Below are 24,182 nucleotides of genomic sequence, written 5' to 3'. Positions count from 1 at the left end.
ATTGTTGAGTTACTGTTCGGTTTGCAATTGGAAGGAGTGAGTTGTTGGTCTCCTTCACCTGTGGATGGTGATCTCTGTGGTTATTGTATGGAGAGCGCAATTGTGTGGTGTTGGTTCCTCCCATGCCTTAGAGTCTCAGGTTGGGTCTCTTCGTTCAGTCTTGGGTTGTTACGGGCTAGTCTGCATCCAGTGTCGTCTAAGTAGCGGCTGACCGCCTTGGGGGAGTCAAAGAATTGTGCTTCGCCTGCATGTTGTATGCGTAGCTTGGCCGGGAAGAGCATGGAGTATTGAACCTGTTTTTTTTTGGAGGAGTCTCTTCAGTCTGGTAAAGGTCTTGCACGTTGCTTGAGCTGCTTGTGAAAAGTCAGGGTATATCCCTATCTTGTCGCCGTCGTAGGATAACTCCCCCTTCTCCCTTGCGAGTTGCAGGTTCGTGTCCTGGCCTTTGAAATTAAGCAGTTTTGCAATGATCAGGCTCGGAAGGTGCCCGGAGCGGGACAGGTCGCAGGTATGCGGTGCACTCTCTTTTTATCACAAAAAGCCGAGACAGAGCAGCTGCCCTGTAGAGCTCCTTGCAGATGGTCTCTATGGACTCTTCCATTTTCTGTGGGGATTGCTGTTCTTATTCCTACCATCCTTATATTGTTGTGGCAGTTCCTCCCTTCTAAATCCTTGTTTTTTGCTATTACGGTTTTCATTTGGGTTTGCCAGTGTGGCCACCCTGGCTGTGAGGGCCATGGTTTTTTCCTCTATGTCTGATACTCTATGTTCTGCAGTGTCTAATCTATCCTCATGTTTGTCTAGTCGATGTTGGAGTTGGTTGACTTTGGAGGACAGGGTATCCAGTTTTGAATCTAGGTTGCAGATCCCAGTTTTGAGGTCTAGCAGGATTTTCCATATGTCGGGTCGGGCCCGGCCTCGCCGTCATTTGGATCCATCCTCGGTTCTGGGGGTGCTGGTGGTATCAGTGGCCTGAAAGTTCTAGCCAGGGAGCTGGATTTGAACATTAGCTTCCTCTGTGATTTGTCTGCTATTCCCATGTGTGGGGCTAGCGCTCCTAATCTGGGGAGGACCTGATGCAGGAGAATTACGTGCTAATGTGGACGAGAGCCGTCCTGGACACGCAGAAGATTGGTAGTCTGAGACAGCTGGTGGGTATAGTTGGCAGATGAGATGTAGCGCAGTTAAAGGTGGTCCGCTATGTGGAGACTCTGTGGGGCTGTTTCCTTGTCACAATGCGGTCGAATGGGCATGCGGTTTTGTACAAGGGTTCGGCCGGGTGAGTTGGCCCAGGACCGCGCTGTCGTTTGTGGGTGCTTCGCTTTGGCTGGGGTTGGACCAGATTGGTCAGTCTTTGGTGGTCTGTGGACCCCTAGCCTGGCGGGCGAGGGGGTGCTGCTGAACTCTTGTGTAGCGTGGTGAATGAGGAGTGGTTCGCTCCTGCGCGGTGCTGAAGTGCAGGTGTTTGGATGTCCGGGTAAAGTTGGGTTCCCCCTCTCCTCACCTTGCACCTCTGCCTGGAGCCTGGAGTGGGCCAGAGGTATTCCGCTTGGGTAATAGCTTCTCCACAGTGCAGTGTCAGGTCGGCGGGGTGCTCAAGGCTCTGTAGGTTCGGCGGCTGCATCAAGCTCGCTCATGTGTCGTCGTTCCTCGCCTGCCTGTCAGGACGTACAGCAGGCCTGCAGGCCTTAGCAGGGATGACGCTCTTGGGCTACCTCCGTGGGGAAGCGAGTATGCCCGGTTCACATTTCAGGGAGCCTGGGGCCGGGCCAGGTGCTCATGCCCTGCACAGTCTGCTGCTAGTGGATCAGGCCTTGGGTAGATGGAAACCCAGAAAGGGGGAGCAGTCACCAGCCGCCTCAGGGGCACAGAGCTCCCTGTGCACCACGCTGCGGCCGGCCCCCTATGCTGGCTTCTAGGCTGGCTGGTTCAGGCCCGCGGAGGGGCAGGCAGCATCCCGGCCCCGCTGATGACAAGTGCTCTGGGTCCCTTGAGCAGCCGGGTCCACTCTGGCACGGCGACTGCTCCGGCCCTGTCGCTGTCGGCTGTTCAAGGCACCTGGACCTGCCGCCCTCGCTGGTGCCGGTGGTTTGGTCGTCTCCGCGAAGAGTAATGGGCGCTGAGGGCGAAGGGTGGCAGCGAGACGTATCTATTACTTGGCGTGTGACTGTCTACAAATGAAATCGCTCCCCAACCGCTCAGCGTTGTTAATGCACTAGCAGCACGTGCCCGGGCACCGGCCCACCCCTGCAGCGTGCCGGCTGCTGTTGATGGTGCTTTTGGGGAGCGGGGATGGCCGGAGTTCTGCGATTTATTGGCAAACTTCTCCAGCCATGCCTGGGGGTTTATATTTGCTGGTCTTGTCTTCTCCTTCCCAGCAGGAGGTGCAGGTGCCGAAGCGGGTTGTGGAGCTGCTGATGGCCGCAGAGGTGGCTTCCCCATGCCTCGCCCTCACTCTCCTGGCCGCAGTGGGGGTGCCGTTTCCCACTGCGCTGCAGCCCCTTTGGTGTGATGGGGTCTGGAACAGGGCGCTCGTGTTCTGTTCCGGTACAGTCTGCTTATCTCAGGCTGTACACCGAGAGCCTCCGGCAGTTGAGTGACGCGCCGCGGCACCGGGCGGCCCTCGCCGGTCACACGAGCGGGCTCTTGTGGAGTTCGACTGCGTGGTTCTCGTGATGCGGGGCTGCGGTTTCAATATGCCCAACAACAGAGGCACGGCAGCGTGTGTGGGAGTCTGATGTCAGTTTAGCCCCAGCAGTCGTTAGCACTCCAGGATTTGAGGAGCCTGGCGTGGAGCTCACAAGGGAGCAGCCATCTTGGTTGGGCTCTCTAGAGCCCTCCCCCTATGCCCTATCCATGTTACAGTTATCGGGAGCATTCTGTAACGTAATCCTGTGTTGAAATATCATGATGCATAGCCAATGCTCCAACTCTATCCAGGTCAAACGATTCTCCAAGCAGATTGTGGGAGGTAGATCACTTTCCTCGGCTAGCTCGTCCCTCTAGAATTCCACCCCCTACCTCCCCTCCGACTTGAGACGGATCTTCTTCAGTCCCAGAAACTTCTCAAGACTTTCCTTTTCTCCTATTACTCCCCTCTCCCCCTCCCGTGCTAACTCTCCCTCTGCTGCTGTGACTGGGTCCTGGTCGCTTTAGATTCATACAGGGACCAGACCACCCCCAATCAGTCCCCCACAGGACCCCTACCAGAACTTGCCCTCTGGCTCCCTTTCCCAGTCTTGCCCAACCTTGTCCTCCCTGTCCACTGCACTCATCCTCCCTTCCTCACTTCACCCCTTTTCCACTGGCACTTGCCGCCTTGGCCCACCCAGCACATGCCTTTTCCCTCATGCACTTACCGCCTTATCATGCACTTGCACGGTAGGATTCTCAGAAGGCCAATATAACATTTTTTTGGTGTTCAACTTTTGTTATTCCCATTTGTCGCCCCCGCAGCCCCCATCTTGTCTTGTGGCTCCTGGAAATACTTGTGTATAGGCGCCATACAAATGTCCAATAAATAAATATTCCATTCTAGAGCATGGTGACACCACGTATGTGGTAATAACTTTTCAGTAAATAATGTTGAGGGTATTGTCTGTTGGGAACTAATGCTGAGTATCAGTTACCCATACATTCTAACCTTATGTTCATGTTCGACAATGATATTGCTCTGCTGTAAACATTGTTTTTATTTCATAGTTTATTTTCTGCTTGTGTGAAGAAAGTTGAGATGTGTATGTACTATAGAGACCAGCATATATTATTATGTTCTCTTTCTTTAGAGTGAAGCAGGTGTGAAAGAGTTTCACATAGTGCAAGTATCCAGTAGCAGTCAACATTGGAAGCTGCAGAAATGTGTAAATATTGCAGACAGTAGAGGTTTGTGCATTTTCTGATTATTTGGCATGAGGAAAAGGGGCAGATTGATAACATGTGTTGCATTTACATTGCACAATAAAGTATGTAAGGGTGTGGTGTTGAAAAGGATATTACTCTTTTTCAGTATCTTTCTTCCTCTAAGTTCTTGCTGCTGTTAGGTGGATTAACATTGGAAATTCAGTTTTTTCTGGCATCCCTACATATGACTCTCACTACGCCTTCCTGTGTGAGTATCTGTTACATATTTCTATAATTTCTATAGCCACAGTGCGAGGTCTGGGGTGGGTACATGACAGTTTGCAATTGAGCATTTGACCGTCAAGAGACCGAGAACCTGATGATGATATTTCTTTGGAGTTCTGGTTCTATCAATTACAGTAAGGAATGTCTGAGATGTTATTTGGATGTGCCACTTCGTTTTTGTGTTTGGGACCTGTTGGGACAAATCTCTGTGGTAGCAGGTTGCTCTTCCTGGAGAGGTCCCTCACCAATCTAAGCATGCTCTGGTCTCCTTTAAGTGTTCGGCACTCGAGGAGGCGTGGCTTTAGCCCATGTAGAGACTAGAGAGACGTGACTGAAGGCTCCACGACGATCCTACCTGATCTTTGCAGCGTCTTACTTCGGCGGCTCACCTTTGCATAAAATTACACCCCGGGGTGTGTGAAGGCACCACCTCGACCACAAGCTGCTTTCCGACATGAATCAGAGCTTGGAAACTGTGTCCGCTGCGTTGCGGCGGGAGCCTCCCTCGCGCTGCAAGATGGCGGCTGCATAGGGACAGAGCAACCTATACAGCACACCCTGATCAGGGCCGCTACTTGATGACCGGACTACCATCCGGACAGCTGCAGACAACCCCGGAGCACTGTACAACCCAGGGAATCTGGTAAGGAGGTACATCGGGGGACTTGCGTGGACATGGTGGGCGAGGGCTGGATGGGGCGCGCCACCTCAACAAAGCTGAGTGGAGATAAGAGCGGAGTCTATCTGCGTGCTCCTTCTCCAAGGCACATCCTTTCCCCCGGACAGTATGCCACACTCTGCCCAGTGAGCGCCGAGGAGCGACTGCACAGCAGCTGTGGAGGCACTCGGAGGCCCGGCTGACATGACCCACTAAGAGGTGCCACACCACTACTGACGCTGGCCACAGGTGTCTCTGCAGGTTGCCCAGCCTCTTGATGTGACCAGACGCAGCATAACCCTTGCCTGTGCTAGGGCGGCTCATATCCTGACCTGGTCCAGCGGGGAGCCCGGAACACCGGACCTGACTATATCTGAATACTCCCATCTGGGGGTCAAGCGCAGAGGTACCACATCTCCTTGATCGGCATCCACTTCTTCTACAGGGGTCTCATCATGGCACTGACCTTGCCGGGCCTGCTCATCCCCCATGGGGGAATCCCCTCCTGGCCACTAATAATTTTGCTACAAGACCAGGGGGCCCTGCTCTCATAAGCTTACATGCACTGAGGTGCTGCCGCCGACACTGCGCATATTGAGATGGCCCTGTATCGCATCATCTGCTCTGTTTAGCTACCCGCACACCTCTGCCTCTTTGTGCTGCTTTTGCTGAGGGGTGCTGCCCATAAAAAATTGACGTACACTGCCTAACCGCCCAGCTCTTGTGATCCTCCTCAGCCGGATCCTCATGCTGGCACTGGCTGCATCACTGGCTCCTGAACAACGCGTACTGCCAGCTGTGCATACCCCAAACAGTCGAGAACCACTACTAGGCCCAACTGCACCCCTGCAAAATTGGCGGATACACGCTTGCCTCACCCCACCACCCCGCGGGTGCTTGCAGGTGCACCAATCCTTCTATGCCTAGCACCATTGATCTAGCGATCTAACTTTAGTCATTGATAACGCTAACACGACAAAGCGTACAGCCGCTCAAGCCTGCTGGGAACCGTCCTACGTAGGCGCGGGAACAAGTACTTTACTTAGCACGAGCGGCCAGGGCCTGTTGGAGTGCACCACCTTTGTCCATAGCCACCTAAACAGTGAAGTACCTGCTTCCTCCTCAGTGCCCTGGAATGTCACCTACGACAAAACAAGGGCAAGACATCAATCATTGACTCATTCGCTGGGCAGAGGAAACAGCGCAACCCCACTCAGGCTGAAGAAGGCATGCAATCCGGGCTGTTCGCCCCAACACAAAACCCTCAACAAGACCAAATTATTGCTGCAATTGCCGCTCTGCGGTCATCACTGTAAACCAGAATTGACTAGGTCAAAGTTGACGTCCAACTCCTTCATCAAGATGTCAGGCAACTGTTTGAAAGGGTCACAATTGCTGAACTAGGGGTGAAGGATGCTGTAGGCACCACCAGAGATCCTGTGGTGCGAGTTAAGGAGCTGCAAATAATGAACATTGTGTTATTCTCGTGCTAAAGATGCCGAGGGCAGATCCCACCAGAATAAGATTTGTTTACTGGGACTCTCAGAGGGAGCTGAGGGACCAGACCCCACGATGTATGTCGAAAATATGTTTCTGCAGGAAATTGGGCCTGGCAATCTCTTGCAGGGCTTTGCTGTGGAACATGCCCATCGATCACTCCAAAAAAGACCCTGCCCGGATCTCACCAAAGACCTGTGATAGCCAGTATCCTGAACTTCCGTGATAGAGAGGTGATCCTGAGGCACTCCAGAGAAGGAGGTGACATACAGAGGAAAAGCTCCAGGATCGCAATATACCCTGATTACACGCCCACGGTCCAAAAAGCCAGGAACTCCTTTGTCCCAATAAAAGCAAGACTTCGACAACTGGGCCTTAAGTATATGTTGCTATACCCTGCCAGACTAAAGATCCTCTACAATAACAAATCATTTTTTTATTGATAGCCCTGCGGCAGCCGCCATGTAGATAGAGCACAACAATCTGGCCCATAACAATGACACTGGCACTTGAATGGTCACCCAGCAGTACCAGCTCTCATTATGCCTGTTAGACACTTAACAACGCTTTGTAGGTAGAGCAAAGCATAATGGGTCTCAGCTATCCACACTGATCATCAGTGACGCACCATTCTGTGTGCTTTTTAAGTTACCCGCCATATTTACCACTGAAGCCTCACTAACCTTACCTCTTTTTGTTCAGTGGGAGCAGGAGACCTAGTTACCTCCTGCCGGCCTTAATCGCCCATCTCATGTTGATACCGGTAACCGGCACGTTGCTGGTCCTCTCCCCCCTCCCCCCCCTTTACCTGGTACTCTGTGGTCGACCCTGGCCTTGGCAATGTACCTTTGCTGGGCAATGTTATAAAGTTCAATTAATGGTGTTACTGTTTATTGGTTTTTTTCTTGTTAATTACTCTGTGCATTATGGCTCTTAAGGTGTTGTTACTGTGGGGGCTGAAAAGTGAGGAGGGAAAGCCCAGGGTTTGTACGCTCCCCTGCGGCATATATGGTTGGCCGGGAAGCAAGTGCCCACACACTACTGGCGTCTTTGTCATATGAAGCATGCATGACATCCTGGGGTGTGGTTGCTGGAATTATTGCTGGAGAAGCCCCCCACGCTATTTACCCATAGCCCCAATCAGAATAATTACCTGGAATGTGCGTTGGTTGGGATCCTATCTCTGTAGAAACACAGTCAAATCCTGCCTGAAATGCAAATACATTTCCTTAGCATCAATCCAGGAGACCCACCTGCTGGCAGACGAACAGGATGCAATCTTGAATCGCTGGGCTGGGACAGGGTATGGGGTGACATTCTCCAAGTACGCCGGGGGGGGGGGGGGGGTTCTCACGTGGATAGATGGCTCACTCCCATTCCAATTATTAGAGGTAGACCGAGACAAAGAGGGACGATATGTAGTTCTGCGAGGTTACCTAGAAAATTTGGAAACTTAGGAAATTTGTATTGTGAATTCCTACTTTCCAAACCATCATATCCCATCCCATGTGCGTGCAATAAGCAGTTATGTGGCGTCCAGACTAGAGGGCTTCTTCTTATGGGGCGGCGATTTCAATTGTGTCAGGGACGCTACGCTTGACAGATCCCCCCCCCCCCACCCCCCTGTCACGATTGCCTTAACCGCTGCACTAAATGATGTGGACTTGGTGGACGTCTGGAGGGAACTACACTCATACACCAGAGGCTACTACTTTTATTCTGCCCTCCATGATCTACACACCAGACTAGTCTGTTTCTTTGTCGGACTGGGACAGTTGGCTGAACTTTGCAGCGCGGAATATCTTGGACGCTCTATCTGACCTCTGTTGATTGAGTGCAATGCCACATACCCCAGGTCCCCCATCCCAATCTGGCGAATGCCGACGGGTACCTTGACTGACCCGGTCTTTAAAAATGCGCTACAGGGATCCCTGACGGATTTTCTAGAACATAATATTGGCAGTGTCAAGAAGTGGGGCACTGTCTGGGAGGCTAGGAAAGTGGTGACAAGAGGTGAGCTGATAGCAAGTGCTGGTGGTATATGCAAGACACTGAGACACTGAGAGTAGACCTAGAAGCCATGAAAGATGAAATTAAGCCACTGGAGGCCTATGACACAGGCCTGCAGCCTGATGAGGTGAACTAGCAGCGATCCGGACCCGTAATGCCTTGAAGCATGAGAGAGACTCTCCAAGTTGGACTAAAACACACGAACAGCCTGTTCGCATGTGAAAGGGGACAAACCTAGACGACTGTTAGGATGGCTCTCTAAAAACGAACACCCTAAACCCCTAACGACGGCACTTCAGGATGAGTGCAGACCCTTTGGAGATCCCAGCGCAAAATAATCTTTACTTCACATTATACTCGACTAAATATTCATGATAGACAGGTCCTCCTGAACAATGTAACTGAGGCACTTTCACTAATTTCACTCCCAAGGCTCACACAGGCACAGCAGTCCCTTCTGGACCAGCCTGTCTCTCAGGAGGAAGTCTCTGACACAATAACTTCCCTCGCTCCCGGTAAGACCCCCAGGAGCAATGGTTTCCCCCCGGAAATTTTACAAGACCTACAACCCCACCTTATCTCCTCTGCTACTCAAGGTTTTTGAGGAAGCCTATGACTTGGTTATGCTCCTGGCTAGCTTGCGGGAAACCCCGATTTTGCCTATCCCCAAGCCTGGTAAGCCCATGGACAAATGTGATTCATATCGCCCCTTGGACATGCTAAATTATGACATTAAGATACTTGCGACAGTGCTATTGGTGCGTCTTTGCAAGGTCAGCGTCTCCCTGATACATACAGACCAAACGGGGTTCGTACCAGAATGTAGCACTACCCTGAACCTACGTAGTCTACAACACATCATAGACCAAACTGACTCTTGCAACAAGAGCTATGTGGTGGCATCTCTGCACCCACCCAAAGCCTTCGACTCGGTCTTCTGGGAATGGCTGCTTGCCTCACTGCATAGCTTTGGAATGGGGGAAAGCTTTATTTGCTGGGTGACACTGCTATACACATTCCCAACCGCAAGGGTGAAATCTGGTAGGTAGATCTCTGAAGCTTGGGACATACGTCGGGGGACCCACCAGGGGTGCCCTTTGTCACCCATGCTATATATATTGGCCCTGGAACCTCTGGCGGTCTACTTACGCCAGGAATACTTGGGTGCGGGCATCTTGATAGGGGGAACCCGACACTTAGTATCACTTTATGCTAACAACATCCTGCTTTACCTGTGCGAGCCATGTCATAACCTGCCCGTGGTTCTAGATGTACTGCACAACTTTGCAGAACTGTCTGGGATTGTCTTTAATAGACAGAACTCTTGCCTTTTCCTTTTGGCCGGTCTCTGCAGGGTGAGCAGGGGCTCGCTGCCAGGCTTGGTCTCCTGTGGGAGGTGCGCTCCTTTAAATACTGGGTATCCACGTTACATATACAACGGAAGGCACACATATGCTTAACACCCTCCAGGTCATGAATTGTCTCAAGGGGAATCATGTCTTTTTAGTCCTGGTTGCCACTGTCATTTATGGGCAGGATTGCAATTGTGAAGATGATTGTCCTCCCTAGATTGCTGTACTGATTCATGAATGTCTGCTACTACATTGGGGCACAGTTCTTTCATCTCCTAGATCAGCAAATCAGAGACTTTCTCTGGGGCCTGAATGTCAGACTCTTCCTGCAGGTATTATGCCTACCATATAGTGAAGGTGGTACACAACTGCCCCAACTGGAACTTTACTACCTGGCTGCCCAACTAGGTTCTGTATCAAAATGGCTCTCTGATGACCCCATCTCCTGAGTCAATATTGCTCCAACACCTGGCCCACCTCTGCGACTTAGAGATCCTGTGACTCCCGTCTGGCTGCATGAATGCCATTCCACTTATTGTGGTCCTTGGTCGCAAAATCTGGTCCCGGGCACTGAAACTACTTCACGTGGGCCACCCCTACTCACCTAATGCTCCCATAACGGATGTATGTAAAACCAGGGAAGACCTGCCAGCTATCCGGCACTGAGAGATATGGGGCATCTCTATATGGGGCGACCTGTTTGAAGATGGGTCATTTAGACAATTAGATAACCTAACCCAACAAACGGGGCTGACTAGGGGACAATTCCTGGGATATATGGAAGTCAGAGGAACTGCGAGAGCAAGATGGCAGGGGTGGCCAGTTGAACCTGAGGAAACAGAGCTGCTGGCATTAATGTACATGCTTGAAGATGGCTGGAAACCTGTGAATAGGCGGTGTGGCTGCTTATTAGGTGGGTCCAAAGCTCAACACCCACCTTTGAAGGCACCTTGGGAATCTGACACTGCTGTCATGATCACTGATCATGAATGGGAACTTGTACTTACTCCATTTCCCTAGGAATGTCTCCCGGAATGCTAGATTTAGGTTACTTCAGATTAATATACTACTCTGTCCCTATATGACTCCCAGCAGAGTGGCCAAGTTTAATAGGAATAAATGCTCGTCCTGCCCATGGTGTCACATTAATGGTGCAAACCTCATCCACATGTTTTGCAACTGTCCCAAGGTACAGGTCTTTTGGTCCAGAGTAGAACACGCCTGCAGATTAGTTGGTATCGCCAGATATAACTGGAACCCGCTAGAGTGTTTGCTTGGGGCATACCCCAGGAGGAGGGAAATCAGACATATCACCAGGTTCATGGACCTAGCCTGTATCCTCGCTAAACACTGCATTGCCATGTCCTGGCAACACATTAAGGGGCCCACAATACGGACTTTGGTATTCAGAACTTGAGACTTGGTGCAAAGCGGAGATAAGGGGGTGGGCTGGATCATTCCAAGACTTGAAGGGCGCCCAGACAGGAAACCTTTGACTCTTGGAAAGCACTTGTTTTACTATGTTCCATCCCTCTGATGACAAACTCCCATGAACCTCTATCTGATGCTATCTCACTTTTTTCTGGCAATGTTTGAACTAACTCTTCCCCAGGTCACCCATTCCCTTACCCCACTTAAGCTTACTTTTTTACCGTTGACCCTGCCCCCTGGTCACCCAACTAGACAGACCCCCTCTGTCACCCCTGCCCTCACGACGCTGATCTCTTCAGCATACCCTGTACAAGAGCCTAGTTATTAAGCCCGGAGAGTTTGAGTTTTGTTTAATTTTATTTGTTTTTGTTTGCTTCATTGGTATACTACACAACACCTGGTTGCGCAACAGCTACTGCCTCAAATGTAACCTGCTACTGTTCATTGCTGTTGTGACCTAATAATGCCAAAAAACAAATTTTAAAAGGAAATGAAGTGTTTCCCACTCAGTTAGGGTAGCCATGGTGAAGCAACGAACTCGACTCCAGGAAGTTTATGTTGTGGGTCACATAATAATTGTAAGTCTTGATTTATTTGGGTTAACCAAATGTGCACAGCGGGTTACCAAAAATAGAGTATGTTATCTGTTAAGGTAAGAATATCAAAGTATTTTCAATAGTAGGTAAGTAATTCAATGTAGACTTTGACAAGTTACGCAGGATAAGTCTTTTAGTGCCCTCTGGCTTAGCCACCAATAAAGAGTTCAAGTTCTCTTGTGCACCCTTTACTTCAGAGCCAGAGGAGAGTCCAATCAATGATAACCTTGTGTTAGTTTTGTGTTTCCGGAATCCCTTGTACTTCTGTGTTTGACTGTAGCAGCACATTCTTAGAAAGGGGTCTCTGAATACAACTGTGCAAAGTTGATGGCAAAAAATGGTCCCGTTGTTGGACCAATCAAGCTTTACCACACACTGCTTAAATGTAGCAGCAGTCCTTTCTTGAAGGATTCTTCTGTGCAACTATTCGGCAATTAAGCATATTCAGCAAATAGACCAGTTTTACTCTTGGTGAACATGTGTTGACCAATTTCACAGGCAATTTCAGATCATGCCTGTGATCAAATTCCAAATCTAGTAGCACCTGTGTTCTTCTTTTTTCCTGGTCCTACAATTCCGGAGGTGGGCCCGTCTCCTGAAAGCTTTCGAACCTCATGGTCTGGGTTTCCTCTGGTCTTCCAACTGGTTTTAGGTGTTCCGTTTTTGACATTACAGTATCAGAGAGTTATAGATAATGCTTTTGAAGTGTTACTTGCAGTCATGGCAACCAGTGTTGTGCTCCATGAGGTCTGAGGTTGCAGGTTGGCAGTGAAGTGGGCCTCAGGGATGCAACAAAAGCTGAAAGATAATGCCTGTTTTTTTTTTAATCTTGGCAGCTCTTTGGAAGGTTCTTGGCATAGACTCATGTTGCAGACTCTGCCGTTCTGTCTTTTTGTTCTCATTCCTCCATGGTACTTGCTTTTTTGGGTCAGGATCAGTCCAGGCGTCAGTGTGGCATCTCTGGGTAGGAAGTCTTGAGGTATTATGGCTCAGTGTGTCATGCTATGTCAATGAAAATGGGCACCAGACTGATCCTTCTCTGGTTGCTGGAACAAGGCTGGTATGAGCGCCCTCTGGAAAAGCTTCACCCTTAGAAAGGGATCTTGGGGTGTGTTCTAGAACCAACTCTGTGTTGATGGGTGCTTTACCGCTGTGCTCATTCCCCCGCAAGTCTGGATTGAACTTGATTTGTGTCTGTGCCCATGAGGAAACAAAGATGCCTGACAAACACAAAAACCTGATTCCCCTCATACGAGAAAGAAAAGCCCTGAGGTCACCATGGTTACACTGAAATAGGTAGCTACAAGAGGAGAGAAATAATATACTTCCAGAACAAAAATACCCTAGTCATAACTGAAATAAGAACAAACACATAACCCTCCATATGACGGAGACTTAAGGAAACCAACACGTGTTGTCAATGTGGAAGACAAGATGCCAAAGCAGAATTAGGAAACCGCTATGAAGCGTACACACAGATCAGAGAAACTGCCTTGGTTCTGAAAAATAGTCACTGTCAATAAACTTTTTTAGTGCAGACAAAATACCCCACAGATTAGAGGGTTCCTAGGGGAATTGTTGGGCAAAGGAACACGCAAAATGTCTACCTTTGTGCAGAGCTTGCTACACAAGGTGTTTAAATTACATTTGAAAGATGCATTTGAGTTTGAGAGTGCACAGAGAGCTAGTAAAAAGACATTAAAGATTTAACAAATATAAAAGCAGATTGTAGCAATTTCCCTATTTTTTGTCTAGTATAGACAAAATCCTGCAGCAGTTCAGATACTTGGGGATGGAGTGGCCTCATCCCCACTGATTCTGACTTCAGGAACCGGACAACATTGCCCTCTATTGCTACTAGTTTTCACTTTAGCTATCAAACCAGTTGAATGATTACAAAGGCAAATACATGGAGGCAGAGGCAGTCAGGTTTATATCAAGAAACCTATTTTATCATTCTATGCAGACAACATACATGAAACACCCTACTGTTAACCTTCTTCTAGTAGCATATATTGGATGTTGCGGTTGAGTAGAGCGGCTTTGTTTGCTGAAGTATGGCCAAGCATCACTGGAAGCTGTGATGCCACTAGTCAATAAGAACTGGTAAGCAGGTAAGCTGCAGGGAAGTCGCCTGAAAGGAAACCATCAAGGAGAAGAAAACTCTTCTCCACAGTGTAACCAGGAAGATTGACAAGTAGTGCTTCCTTGGGAATTGATGGAACCTGGTGACTGAAAGTGTCAAGCGGCAGTCTTACCCGCAACTGGACAAGGTTATGGATGATAGATGTAAGGGGAAGGAAGCAACAGAGCAAAGCAGCAGAGGAGACAGCTGAACAGGTAAGGGAGTTGGCTGAGTTGAGCAAGGAAATCAGCTGCACGGCTGTGGTACCGGGTTGAGCAGGGATAGAGGATTCCCAGCGGGGGGGGGGGCTTTGGCAGACTGGAGAGGGAATGCGGCTGCAAGGCTGGGGGGAACAGACAGGCTTTGATCAGGGAGCTGAGACTGGACCCAAACAAGACCTGGAAGGAAGAATACAAGGAGCACAAGGATTCTGGAGAGAGGGGGTACGAGAAACTAGGACTCGCTTCGGGTGAAACTTACCTGAAATATGCAACACACCAGAGTTGTTCCCCTGAACTACTTCCTTTGAAGTACTGTGACGTTTGGTGTTTTGAGCAACATGACATGGTGGCTGGTAAGACGTCCTATGGCGGCCCCCATTTTGGAAGATTATTAGTCAGAGTTCAGGTCCAATGATCCCACAATGATCAGCAGCTGTGGATTCTCTGCATAACATCCAATTTATGAGGTTAAATTATACAAAGAATATAACAGCTTAAAAATCAACTAACCCCAGCCAAGAATAAGATTGGTGAAAATGTGTGGTCGAAATTTAGCCCATCAAAAGTGAAGTTCCTGGGTATAAAAGAGTCAACAGATATGTAAATATTTCTGCAAGAAAATTATTTTAAGATACTAGAACAATTAGTTGAAAGAAATGCTAAGAGGTCGATCAAACTCACTATTTTCATGATTGGCCTGATACTGGTAATTGAAATTATACTAGTTCCCAAACTACTTTATGTATTCCAGAATGTCCCTATGATACCATCAGTCAAATACATGAAAAGTTGAAGCAACTGATAACCAAGATGATATGTGATATGCAGTGCATAGCATTACATACATTGTGCTGGTCCTGCGAGTCTTGTGGTTTGGGGGGTATTAGATATGGTGTGGTACTATAGCATTGTGCAGACACATTATGTCACGGGGTGGTATAAGACACACCAGACATGATGCATACACACACAGATAAGGCAGTTGCCCACCGGACTAGTTAATGACACCTTAGTTAACACACAATCCCCAGCGGTATGAAATTCAAGCATGGCCCACAACATGGGTGGCAATTTTAACATTGACAGAGATCCTGGGATGACCCATAACTTACTTGCCGAATGTGACCATTTTTAGGGTAAGGAGGCCTTTTGATTATGTTTGAAAAACAAACCATTCCAAATCCAGATGGAGAATCTGGTGATAAGTACTTTCTAAGGACTTTTTGTGGACCGATCTTTTATTACTTTTGATAATTAGAGGGTGAGCGAGGTGGTGACTGGATTACCAGGTTTCTTTACTCTCGATCTCATTGTTCTTACAAGAATAATTAAAACTTTTTTTTTTTTAAGGATTTTTATTATTTTATAACACTCCAAACATTACAAATAATTAGGACTTCCGTGTTTAAGTTTCACAACGCTACATTACAGAATACACCCTTCTGTCCTCCCCCCTCCTACCCCTTTAACTCGAGCCCCTGTGTCCATGTCATCAGCCTGTTTGTCTTCAGGCGTGTCTGCTGCCATTATCTCTTCCGTGTCATCATCGCTATGGTCGGTCTGGAAGGGACCCGCCATCAAGGCCACCAATTGTCTCCATGCTACTAGGGGTCCCACCTCCTCCCCGCCCCCTGCTGACCGCTTCGTACCAGGTGGCCGTTTCTGCCTCTGCCCACTTCATGAGGTCAGCCTACCACATCTGTATTCTAGGCCTAGAGGCTGCTTTCCAGCACATTGCAATCCTCCTTTTGGCCAGGATGTAGGCCAGGTCCTTCCTCTTGCAAATGTGCCTCAGGTTGCGTGGTCTGGGAAAGCCCCCAAGCATGCATGCCCAAGCTGACTCCACATCCAGCGTAATCCCTTTTTCTGCCAAGCGTATCTTCAGTTCTGTCCAAAACCTTCCCACCTCCGGGCAAGCCCAAAACATATGTAGCATCCCAGCCTCCTCCTCCCCGCACCTAGGGCATTTCTGTGTCGCCAGACCACCAAACCTGGCAATTTTACTGGGGGTCAAATATGCTCTATGAGTGACATATAATTGAATCTGCTGGAGCCTCGCGTTTCGGGACACCTTCTTATGATACCTTTTGGGCTCTATCCCATTGCCCATCTGACATGGGTTCTCCCACCTCTTCTTCCCAATCTCGCCTCAGTTGGAAAAACTCCTTCCCCACCCTGGTCCCCAGTAGCTCATATATGAAGGATATTTCATGCCCACCTTCCGAGATATCATCCATCGTCTCGATGGTAGCATCAGGTTGTTCCGCAAGCACTACCGCAGGCCACCTTTTTCGCACTCGTTTGATGATTCTGGAATAGGTAATGTGTTGGCCCTTGTGCACTCCGGTGTCCTCTATTAGCCTCTGAAAGTCCAGCCCCTCCTGCCATATGTGTCCAAGTGTAGCCAGGCCCATCGGTTCCCAGTATCTACGGACCCCTTTTATCATTTGGGAGTCCTTTCCCCATAACGCCACTAGCGGTACCTGCATGGAGAATGGGGCTGGGTATCCCACAGTCTGCCCTGCTCTATGCCACACCTCCCAGCCAAGCACCAGCAGCCTCGCCATTCCTAGTACCTTCGCTTTAGGTAACCACACGGTCTCTCTAAGGAAGTAGGGAGCAGGATCCTTACATAACAGCCTAGCTTAAGCCGTTTCTTCTTCAGACAACCACCTGGCCACATATTGCAGCCAAGTAATACAACTCAAAATTTGGCAGGTTTATACCACCCCTGTAACACAAGTTTTGTAGTTTCCAGAGGGCCACCCTTTTCCTGGAGTTATGCCATAAAAAACCCCTGCACAGGCTGTGAAGTCTGGCAAAGAAGCGCTTGGGGATCACATATGGGATGTTTACGAAAAAGTATAACAGTCTGGGCAGGACTACCATCTTAATCAGAGCCGCTCTCCCCATCATGGCCAGGGGTAGTCTGGACCAAAATTCCATGCTGTTTTTAATGCCTTCAACTGCCTTTTCCGTGTTGTGTTTGTGTTCTTCTCTTATCGTGTGGTAAATGTCAATGCCCAGGTATCGGAACGTCTCGGTTTGCAAGGGTATTGGCCGTACCGGTAGGCTCCTCTGTAGGGCACGTCTATATCTCCCCAGGGGGAGCATGCTGGATTTCTTGGGGTTCACTGCTATGCCCGAGAGGGTAGCGTATCGTTCCAGGTCATATTGTAGGTTCTACTCTGGGAAGCGCAGATATAAAAGTGTTTCATCGGCATACAATGATATAATATGCAAGCCTCCCGCAGTGTGGATCCCTATCTCCCCATATTGTTGTCTGAGGCATACTGCCAATGGCTCCAACGCTAGGATATATAGCATAGGTGACCAAGGTCAGCCCTGTCTAGTGCCCCTGCTAAGTTGCCATTTATCTGAGATGATAGCACCCGTTTTGACCCTTGCGATTGGGGAACTATATAACATTTTAACCCACCTTAGGTATCCCGGCCCCATTCCATATTCTCTCAGTCGCTAGCAACCAAGGCCATCTCACTGAGTCGAAGGCCTTAACCGCATCCAGCGAAATGATTGCCAATTCGCCAGGGTCCTTCTCTGTTTGATCAATAATGTGGTGAAGTCTCCTATGGTTGTCAGTTATATTCCTACCAGGGACGTAGCCTGTTTGGTCGGGGTGTATCAGTCTACCGACTCGCTTAAGCCTGTTTGCCAGCACTGCCGTGAGGATTTTGCTGTCCTGATTAAGCATCGATAGGGGTCTATATGAGCCACAGTCTGTGCTTGGCTTACCTAGTTTTAAGAGCGGGATGATCACCACCTCCCGTAGGGACTCCGCCAACCTACCACGCTCAAACGCCTCATTAAGCATGGCCAGCAGCGGGGGGGAGCAGCTCTTGTTTGTATGTTTTGTACAATTCGCTGGGGAGCCCGTCCAACACCGGAGCTTTGCATGTGGGCAGGTGCTGGATCACTGTCTCTAGTTCATCTGAGGTGATTGGAGCATCCAGGTCTGCCCGTTCCAGATCGTCTAAAGTGGGCAAGCCTATGTCCTCTAGTGTGTCCTGGATCTCTTGGTCCCTTTCTTCCCCTGTGTCCTCATAAAGACGTTTATAGTATCTAAGGAACTCTTCGTTTACTCCCTCTTGGGTATCCCAGATTTGGCCTTCGTCCCCCCTAATTACCCTGATCACTGGTTGTGATGTTTCATGTTTATATAACCAGGCCAGCAATCTGCCCGGCTTGTCTCCCCCCGCATGCTGTCTTTCGACATATTTCTTATAGCTCCACCTGCGTAATCTATCCCAGTGCTCACTGCTGACTTGTAGCAGTCTCATTCTTACCCCATCCTCCCGAGACGTGCCCCCCTTACGCATTATGTCTTCCAACTCCCTCTCCGTTTCCTGCAACTCCCGTTATATACCCCCCTGGAGCCCTCTGGATTTTGATATAGCTACGCCCAGCACTACAACTTTGAATGCCTCCCATACGGTTCCCACAGATTGGACGCTTCCGGTATTAATATCAAAGTACTCAGTGATCACCTCCCTCAGGTCCTCCCGGAATCCCGAGTTCTGCAGGGCCTCAGCTCTGAGCTTCCACGTTGGGATTCATGCTCCAGGGGGTTGGTGTCGCCACTCCAGGACCTAGGGGGAGTGGTCCGAAAGCACTCTGGCCTTATATTCCACGCCCATCATTTCTCCTACTAACTCAGCAGCAGCAAACACATAATCCAGCCTTGTGTGCAGATCATGTGGTGCCGCGTAGTGTGAGTACTGCCTGTCCGCTGGGTGCAGCTGCCTCCAGACGTCTTCGAGTCCAGAATCTTTCAGCAGGGCCTGTAACGCCTTTGCGGCCATGGTGGGTTTGTCTAGTTTACTATCTGATCTGTCCATTTTAGGATTCAGTGTACAGTTAAAGTCCCCTCCCCACAGGATCGTGCCACCCAATAGGGGGCTAATTTTGCCGTATAGAGTCCTCAGATAGGCCGCTGTATCTTGGTTAGGGGCGTATAAGTTTATAATGCTCACTTCTCGGTTTTCCAGCATCCCCCACACTACTATCATTCTGCCTTCCGGGTCCCCCGTAGATTGAATCAGTTGAAATGGTACATGCGGTGCCACCCATATGATAACTCCCCTTGCGTAAGCTGAGTATGTGGCTCCCGTAACGCTCCCTCTCCACTTTCTCTTGAACCACCTCCAGTTTCTCCCTAGTAAGGTGGGTTTCCTGTTATAGTGCTATGTCAATCCTCATCCTTCTCAGCTACATCATTACTTTGTTAAGATTCAGATAGCTATTGAGGCCCCTCACATTCCAGGTGACCACTCTAAGGCTACCCAACGCCATTTATGAAGCATCCCGCCTCCCCTCCCAGTTTCCCCTCCCGCCTGATATAACACAAAGTTTGGCTCGTTCCCTTCCCACTTCCGACAAACTCCCCCTCCCCCTTTCCCAACTTTAAACCACTGCACACAACACCTTCCCTCCCCCCACCCCACCCAACACGTGCCCAGCTTCATCCCTGAATCTCAGGCTTCCCCGCGTTTGGTCCTGCCTCGGAATGCAGGGTGTCACCGGACTACTGGTGACCTAACTAAACTTCTCGTTGTGGGGGTATGAGGGCAGGCTCTGTAAGGCTCCCGCGCTATTATCAAAGTTTCTCGGTGCCAACGGATCGTGCATACTTGTATGGCCCTAGCAACACCCGCCCATAGGCTATGTCTCATACTATATTCAAGTCCCATTGTCTTAGGCTGTAACACCCTAAGTGCCACAGACATCTGTTACTTATCTTCTCCTTCTCCTGTCTGGATACCCAGTTCTTGGGGGCAGCTCTGCATGTCCAGCCATCCCATAGCGTCCTCTGGGGTTTCGAAAAACAAAGTTCTGCTCTTGTGGAACACCTTCAGTTTTGCCGGGTAGATCAGCATATACTTGTGGCCTGTTTCACGCAATCTTCTTTTCACAATCCCAAAGTTCATGCGTCTGCGCTGCACCTGCAAGGTGTAATCAGGGTATGCGGTAATGTTTGCCGACCCCCTTTGTATTGTTCTGCCCTTCTGAAAGTGTTCAAGAATTTTTTCGAAATCCAGGTAGTTCAGGATCTTGGCGATCACTGGCATAGGGGGGGTCCCCGGCGGCGGCCTCCTCATCATGGCCCTGTGCGCCCTTTCCACAGCAAACCCCTGGGTCAACACTCCACCGGTTATCTCCTGCAGCAGCATAGATTCAATGTACTTCGTGGGGATTGGGTCCCTCAGCTCCTTCCGGCAAACCAACGATACGGATATTATTCCTTCGGGCACGTCCTTCTGTCTCCTCCGCCCTACTTTCCAGGTTCCCCACGCATTGTACTAGGGCGTGAAGTTGCGATTTATGGGTTGCGCAGTCCGCTGTGTTCAGGGCCACCTCTTTTTCTAGGTTCCCCGTGCGTGTCGCCAGTAACCTGACATCTTGCCGGAGAAGATTCACGTCCTCCTGCACCGCCCCGACTTTGAGCTCTAGTGCCGCTTTCAATTCGGTCATGGCCAGTCCCAGTTTGGTCTCCCAGGCCACTTTCAGATCGGCAATCGCAGCAAGGATCTCCTGGTTCGTGCCCAGAGTGGCTGTGCAGCTGCTCACATGCTACAGATAAGGAATGTAGGGTAGACAATTATCACATTAGGCAAGCAGGAGCAAAGACAAAACACTCGCCGTGTGATTGTTCCTAAAACTGCGTTTTGTTGACTAAAGTCAGTAACATGCGCATCTCCTCACCCGCACTTTCTATCGCATCCTGGTTTCTGTATGGCCTTAACATTCCATACTACCCCATACTAAGTGCGGCCCATCGCAATGCTTCTGCCAGGCTCCTGTACTGAGAGCCAAGACCCCACGTTCCGTGGAAGTACACGTTTTCAGATGCTATGTGACCGAACAGTCTGCTAAGGTGTTTAGCATCCCATGCTATCATGAACATCACTCTAGAAAGAGCAGCCTTTGTCCCCGCTAAATGAGGTGGTTTTAATTACAGCAACACCGACATGCAGTCCTACTTGTTAGCTATCTCTTTTGTATTGTCTTTGCTCCTGGCTCCTTTTGCACCCGGCGATGATCTGGCGTATTCGTCGAGCGTGGGTTGCTTGCCCATTGTTCTTGAAGGTTTATTGGTCATTGTGTTGTGGCAAAGAAGTGCGGGCAAGCCCCACCACTTGTGGCCCCCAGACTTAGTAAAGTTTAGGCTGCTATTAGTGTTAGGGCCCAGCCTGGTCGTGTCAGGGGCGTCCTTAGGCTGCCTGTTTTGCTCTTGGAATGGGCTGTGTGCAGTGCCGCCCGCAACCTCGCACTGCACCTCCACGCTCCGTGGGCCCCGGCGCCAACATCCCGACTTGGCAGGTTCTCATCCCATCCGCAAAGGACCTCCTTTGATGGCACACACGCCGGGCTCCACCTGTTGTTCCGCCAGGACACGACGGGCTCGGTCTCCGCTGCGCCTCGCCTGCCACCTCTCCCTGCGACGCAGCGGTCAGTTTATATGTCCCTTTGTTCACCGTCTGCCATTTTGTTCAGCCCCGAGACTTGGGCTCCCCAAATCTTCCAGCATCCATTCCACGCCCATCACGCCGCAGATCGGGCCCTCGCTGCGCTCCATTCGTGCCCCCGGTGTTCATGCATCTGTAGGTGTGTGGCAGGCACATGTGGCAAAGTTGAAGCACGTTCATATCCAAGGATCAATGTCGGATCTGCAGGAGCCGTCCAAGAACACGTTCACTCATGCGGCCATGTAGCCACGCCCCGGTCTTACAAGAATGATTTCCTGGATTCCCACTTGAGCAGCTAAAAGTCCCAGTTTTGGAAAATATTGCTTCTACCAGTATGACATCACACTTTAGTTTTGAGACAAACTGCCAAGATTTCCACTACTATAGCACATCTAACATTATCTGTGCCTGATAGATGCGACACGTTTCTGGGTATGCCAATGAGTGATGAGGAATGACAGACTTATCGGTCCCATAGAGATCACATGAATATTATCCAGTGGTGAAAGATGAGTGTGTTACATGCAGAAGAGATAATGCAGATCTCATACATTTGGCCTGGCATTGTAAACAAGTTTGAGCATTGTTTGCACGAATGAGGGACACTGTTCAAGATGTTGTATATGAGGCAATACCATTCACCCTTCAACTACTTGGTTAATTTGCAGGTCAGCCTGAAGTGAAGTTAAGATTTTTAACTTTGAATTGTTTGTCTAGAGCGGGGAAAGAGTTGATCCAGCTGAGACGGGATTGAAAGGAAGAGATCGGGGAACCAATGAGTGATGGGCTATGGGGAAGGGTGCAGAGATATCACAAAAAAGTGTCCCGAAATGCGAGGTTGCAACAACTCCAGTTATATATTACCCACGGGGCGTATTTGACCCCTCAGAAGATAGCAAAATGTATTTAAGAATGCAGGAATGCAAGCATGTCTGAAATGTGGGGAGAAGGCGGGACTGGCCCACATGTTTTGGGCATGCCCAGAAATAAGGCGATTCTGGGTGGAGCCAGCCGACCGTCTGGCGGAGAAAGAGAGAGGCCTGGAGGTGGATTCAGTGTGGGCGTGAATGGGGGGGTGGGGGTTCCCAGGCCAAGGAAACTGAAACACCTAAGCAAACTTAAAGATCTAGCTTATGTTCTTGCAAAACACAGAATTGCAATGGGCTGGAAGGCAAAGAATAGACCGAGTATAGTGACCTGGTGGCATGATCTTCGAAAATGGTCAGACGCGGAGACTGGCGTGGAGTGAAGCGATAATAAGCGGAGGGGAAGAAGAGGTGGAGTCGTTGACAGCCTGGTGGCAAGTAGTGGCAACACTGTCTGATTCAGACCAGGCTCGCCTGGAGGACGATAGTTCTTCTGGGGGAGCTGAGGGGGGAGTGTCCCTGGAAGAAACAGTGCAAGGTGGTGATATGGGGTAGGCTATGGATGGGAGGGGGAGGTATGGGGGGGCAGTGAACGCTTTACAATACTGTACAAGAATCTGGAATACACAACTGTTATTCACTGTCTGATGTTTTGTTTGGTAAAATCAATATAAATTGTTATAAAAAAAACTTTTTATTGTTGGAAAGTGCTGTTTCGCCAAAGGATACATGTTTTTCCGATTTAATATATTGTGATATGTGAGAGGATGTGTATTGCACTTTAATACTCTAGTCATTCCATATGTTTTAGGCCTAATGACCTAAAGACATGGAATTACCTCAAACATACCTAGAAAGGAAAAAAGTGATCTTGACAATATGGCCGGACTTTTTTAAGGTAAAGAATGCAGGCTGTCACTTGCAGATACTGATTCTGTTGATAGGTTGAGATGATGTTCGACCAACCTATCTACATTTAAAAATGATCCACTTAAATGGCTAGTGCCCTAGCACATATGTACAATGATATTTCTTAAATTTTTGGTGCTGCTTGAATGGCTAATATTTGTTTTTTTTCAGTTAATTGTTGATGATAACATTTATAAATAGTTTTTTTTTTAAATAATAAATTCGATTGCAAGCCATTAAACGTAAAAAGAATTATATCCCTGTGAAAGTTAACACTTCCACTCTACCCAGACTTTTCACTAGAAGAAACTCTGATTTTTCAAACCTTTTTTTGGCAAAATAAATAAGGATCAGGACAATACCAATGCCCCATGTGCACTTAAGGTCTTCCTTCCAAAGGGAACATTTATCTTCTCTTAACCCAAAGTCTGCTTTTACTACACTAGGAGAAGTACATTTTACAAAAAACACACCACACTTAGCATATTTTGTTATGATGGCAGGGTCTATAATATTTTTAAAGAGGATCAATTGTAATTGTGAGGGGTCAGCAATGAGAGGCGTACACGAAGTGATAGTGTTCTCAACATTGGCCATATTTATTAAAAGAAAATGGGGGTTGAAAAAAAGGCCTATCTTGCCATAACCAAAAGAGACTGCCCCTACCTATGAAACCAAACCTAAAGCAAAGTTAACTTATGTACAAAATACATCTGACCCTCACACGAACATACAAAATAAGGAAAAGGTACAATAGGATTTTATTTTTCACTTCCACCAGATTGTGCAAAACAATGCATTTACAATTCATTTCAACAAAGCAATTCTTGTCTCCAGGGTTTAACTTCCCTTCCCCTGAACTGTTTCAGGAACAATTATTTTTTAAATGCTCTGTATGATCAAAGTTC

At 48.9% G+C, this 24,182-nt stretch overlaps 1 protein-coding gene across 4 annotated transcripts in view; it reads left to right on the top strand.

Annotated features, from left to right (window-relative positions):
• The window catches only part of TRAPPC8 (trafficking protein particle complex subunit 8), a 2,435,788-nt gene that overhangs the window by 2,035,462 nt on the left and 376,144 nt on the right, over positions 1-24,182 (top strand). For all 4 annotated transcript variants that reach the window (XM_069620968.1, XM_069620966.1, XM_069620965.1 and 1 more), the window contains one exon: positions 3,786-3,882. In XM_069620968.1, the coding sequence (XP_069477069.1) occupies positions 3,786-3,882 (97 nt within the window). The remainder of the gene's footprint in view (positions 1-3,785; positions 3,883-24,182) is intronic.

This window comes from Ambystoma mexicanum, chromosome 5q, assembly GCF_040938575.1.
Source record: "Ambystoma mexicanum isolate Mex_15411 chromosome 5q, UKY_AmexF1_1, whole genome shotgun sequence".
Lineage (NCBI taxonomy): Eukaryota > Metazoa > Chordata > Amphibia > Caudata > Ambystomatidae > Ambystoma > Ambystoma mexicanum.
The sequence above is the reverse complement of the archived record's forward strand: the minus strand, read 5'-3'. Positions and strand labels throughout refer to the sequence as shown.